The 4,315-nt window shown below is 52.6% G+C and overlaps 1 protein-coding gene across 1 annotated transcript; it reads left to right on the top strand.

Annotated features, from left to right (window-relative positions):
* Positions 1 to 3,087: 3,087 nt before the first annotated feature.
* LOC123255725 (hyaluronidase-2-like) lies at positions 3,088 to 4,063 on the top strand (the record flags this gene model as incomplete). Its single annotated transcript, XM_044684467.1, has 1 exon — positions 3,088 to 4,063. A coding segment is annotated over one exon (976 nt), but the record flags the coding sequence as incomplete, so codon positions are not given.
* Positions 4,064 to 4,315: the final 252 nt, after the last annotated feature.

Raw genomic sequence — 4,315 nt, 5'->3', positions numbered from 1 at the left:
AAAGGAGTGTTCCTGACCCCAAGCCTGGCTGGCACCCTATCTAATGCACCACCCAGCTCTTAATTCTCCTATATAGCTTCCTAACTCAATCCCCTTTGCTGGTTTATCCTTCATAGCACGAGTCCTGTTTGTGGATGCGTCCCAAGGCTTTCTCCTAGATTCTCCTCTCACTCTAATCTCTCCATTTAGAGACTTCATTTTCTTTCTTTTCAATTCATCGTCTTCTCTTCCACCAGTGACTCCCAGTTACAGATCCATCCAGCCCCAGGCTCAAGTCTGAACTCCAGTGGCCCCATTACCCAACTGCCTATTGGATATGTCCAATAAACATCCCATAGATGATTCAAATTCAACGTGCCCAGAGCAGAACTCATGATCTTTCTTCCAAAATCCACCTCTCCTTTTGAACTTCCTTATTCCTGTTGACCCCTCACTCTCCATCACCCTGCCCACGTACAGTAACAACAATGGCAGCAGAAGCAGGCTTCAACATAGCCCTATTCTCATTTGGTCCTTAGGACAATTCTGTGAGGTAGATGCTATTGTTGTCCCCATTTTACATAGGAGGAAATTGAGGCCAAGAGAAGTTCCAGAGACTTGTCTAAGGTCACACATCTAGGAAATGTGTGACAGGATTCCAACTTAGATCTTCCCCAATCCTCTGAGTGATGTCAAAACTTATCATTCTATGACAGGTGAAGAGAAGATGATGAATTGAAAAGAAAGAAAATGATGAGGTCTCTAAATGGAGAAACTAGAGTGAGAGGAGAGTCTAGGAGTCCAATCTCTTCTCTTTAGTCACTAGCTACCACCTTTGTTCAGACCCTCTTGTCTGTTATTGTGGCAGCCTCATAACTGGTCTTGGTGCTTCTAAGTCCACCCTCCACACAACTGCTAATGTAATTTTCCTAAAGACCTGACATGGCTCTTATTCATTCAGTCATTTTTTTAGTGGTGTCAGACTCTTTGTGACCCCATTTAGGGGTTTTTTGGAGGAAAGATATTGGAGTGGTTTGCCATTTCCTCCTCCAGCTCATTTTTCAGATGAAGAAACTGAGGCAAACAGGGTTAAGTGACTTGTCCAGGATCACATGGCAAGTAAATACCTGAGACCAGATTTGAACTCGAGAAGAGGAGTCTTCCTGACTCCAGGACCAGCACTCCATCCACTGAACCACTTGGAGAATACTCTAGTCACCTCGTATTGCCTTTAGGATGAAATACAAATGCCTTTGTTTGGAACCTGGACCAAACCCACCTTCCCAGCTTTGGAATCCATCAGTCTCCATCTCAGACTCTGAAGTCCATCCAGCTTGGCCTTTTTACTATCTCTCACACCCCAAACTCTGCCCCTCCCCACTTTCCACTTACTGGCTGCCCCCCCCCACCCCGTGCCTTGTCCACAGTCTCCTCTGACCTCTGCCTCTTAGAATCCAAGACTCTCTTCAAAACCCAACTCACAAAGGAGCTTTTCTTGATTTCTCCAGCTGCTGGCAGCCTCCCCAACCAAACTGTCTTGGGTTTATTTTGCACATGTCCTATCAATAGGTTGTCTCCTCCAAACAGAATATATAATAAGGACAGCCAGGATTTATAGAGTGCCTACTAAGTGCCAAGTGTGCTTACAAAGGGTTATCTCATTGGGTCCTCCCAAGCTCCCTAGGATTGCTATTATTATTCTTATTTTACAATTGAGGAAACTGAAGCAAGCATAAGCCAAGTGACTTCCCCAAGGTCACACGACTAGTCTGTTTCTAATACTGGGTTTGAACTCAGATGTTCCTGACTCCGAGTCCAGCTCTCTAGGCACCATGAGCTCCCTGAGGGCAGGAACCGTTCCACTTCTGTCTCTGTATCCCCAGAGTCTAGCACATTGGCACACGGTAGGAGTTTAATAAATGCTTGTTGATTGATTGATGATTGGATGGCCTCTTCCTTTTTTTCCTCCCATCCTGATAGCTTCCTGGGGCTCCTGGGAGAGAAGCAGGGTAAAGGAGGCTTGAGCTGCCTGTTATCCCTAAAGGAGAAAGGGTTTCCCAGATGGGGGGGCAGGGAGGCATGGGGAGGAGGCGATCATCCATCTTTCAAGAACAGGGTCTCCCTGGAGAAATAAAGGACTGGTTGCTGAGTCTGGGGGTGACAAGAGAGAGATCAGAGGAGGGGACTGATCATCCCTACCTTGTGTCTTAGGGAAGGAAGTCTGGAACCCCAGTAACGGGGCTCCCCCGTGTGGGGTGGTGACCGTGGCTTCTGTCTCCACCTCTCTCACTGAGCTGTGACTCCCCCCAGATCTCCGCTTGTCACAGAGATGGTGGAGGGGAGAGTGGAAGTCAGACTCCCCCACTGCCCAGAGCAGGGGGGCAAAGAATGCCAGGGTACCCCGCAGGGCTGACCCCAGCAGACGCACTGGCTCCCGCCCCTTCCGCTCTCAGCATGACCTACATTCCTACACAGGTTGCGGGGGTGGGAGGGTTGTGGGGTGTTAGGGGCTTTGGGAAGACAGTGGTTGCTATGGTTACCCTTCTCTAACTGATGCCCACCCCGGAGGTCCAGGATCAGAGGGGGCTGATGGTGTTTTCCTGGAAAATGAGGTGATGGGGTGGGGGAGGAGATAGGAGAGAATGGAGAGATAGGTATAGAAAGGACAGCTGATTGGTGGAATGGGACCAGATGCCCCCAGGGCCAAAGAGATGGGAATGTGCAGGGAGAGCCAGGCAAAAGGATAACCCTTCGCCATGGAATCAGGGATTTGGAAGGTGTCCAGCAGGGCTAATGAGAAAAGCTTGGGGTCCCCCCTGCTTTCTGTCCTCTGAAAGTCTCCCTGACTTTCTCCCAGCCAAGAGTCCTGAGTGACCAAGGATCTGAAGGGTTCTTGGGCTAAAGCCCTCTTACTTGGGTCCTTAGAACCCAGACAGGAGAGACTAGGAAGGTCTGGACCAACATTGGAGCCCTGGTTCCCATCCCCAGAATGGGGCACCCTAACCTCAGCCCTGGGGGCCAGAATGAGAGCCTGGGAAGCAGAGGGAGAATCCAGCAGAGAGGCAGCCTGTTCCTGTTTGTCTTATGGCAATATTCTCTCCTGTCTAGGTCCTCAGCCCTTAGCTTCCAAGGCCAGCCTGGGCCCCCCAGCCTGCGCCCCCACTTTCTGCTGCTGCTGCTGCTGCTTTCAGCTAGTCCCATGGACCCCCGAACCTTGAAGCCGTCTCTGTCCCCAGTGCTGCAGAACCGGCCCTTCCTGGTGGTATGGAACGCTCCCACCTCCCGCTGCCGTACTGCCTTCGGCCTGCCCTTGCCCCTTGAGCCCTTTGGTGTGGTAGCCAATGACCAGGAGGCCTTTGCGGGGGGCAACATCACCATCTTCTACCAGCATCAGCTAGGGCTGTACCCACACTACCAGGCGGCCCCAGCTCCAGTGCCTCTGCCAGTGCACGGGGGCTGCCCCCAGAATGCCAGCCTCCGTGCCCACCTGGATGCCATGGAACGTGACCTGGAGGCCGCCATCCCCTCCCGGGCCTTCTCTGGCCTTTCTGTCATTGACTGGGAGACCTGGCGTCCTCTCTGGGTCCGGAACTGGGACAAGAAGGGGGTCTACCGCACCATGTCCGCTCATCTGGTTCGCCAGCGCTACCCCAGCTGGCCCCAGGGTCGGGTGGAACTCCAAGCTCAGTGGGAGTTTGAGACCGCGGCTGCCCGCTTCATGTCCGAGACGCTGCGCCTGGCGAGGGCACGGAGACCCGGGGGTTGGTGGGGCTACTACCTCTTCCCTGACTGCTACAACTACCACTACTGGGAGGACTTTGAAAACTTCACGGGGCATTGCCCAGGCATCGAACGGCAACGCAATAATGCCCTGCTCTGGCTCTGGGAGCAAAGTCGGGCCCTTTACCCCTCCATCTACCTGGAGGAGGTACTTCAAGGCTCAGCCCAGGGTGAGCGCTTTGTGAGGGCCAAAGTATGGGAGGCCCTGAGGGTGGCTGAACTGCCCCCCTCCACCAGCTACTCGCTGCCCGTCTTTGTCTACGCCCGACCCTTCTACTCCTATACCCTGAAGGAGCTGGCACAGGTGGGAAGCTGGACTGGAATCGGGTCCCTCAAAGGTGGTGGGACAGTCCCAGAACCCAGAGGTTTAATAAATGCTTCCATCCTTTTCTTCCTTCCTCCCTTCTTTCCTTTCTTCCATGCCTTCTTCTCTCCCCTCCTTTTTTCCCTCCTTCCCATCTTTCTTTCCTTCTCTTCCCTTTCATTCATTCATTTAACCTCCCTCCCTCCCTCCCTCCCTCCCTTCTTCCTTCCTTCCTTCCTTCCTTCCTTCCTT

Source organism: Gracilinanus agilis, unplaced genomic scaffold (genome assembly GCF_016433145.1).
Source record: "Gracilinanus agilis isolate LMUSP501 unplaced genomic scaffold, AgileGrace unplaced_scaffold50715, whole genome shotgun sequence".
In the NCBI taxonomy this organism is placed as follows: Eukaryota; Metazoa; Chordata; class Mammalia; order Didelphimorphia; family Didelphidae; genus Gracilinanus; species Gracilinanus agilis.
The sequence above is the reverse complement of the archived record's forward strand: the minus strand, read 5'-3'. Positions and strand labels throughout refer to the sequence as shown.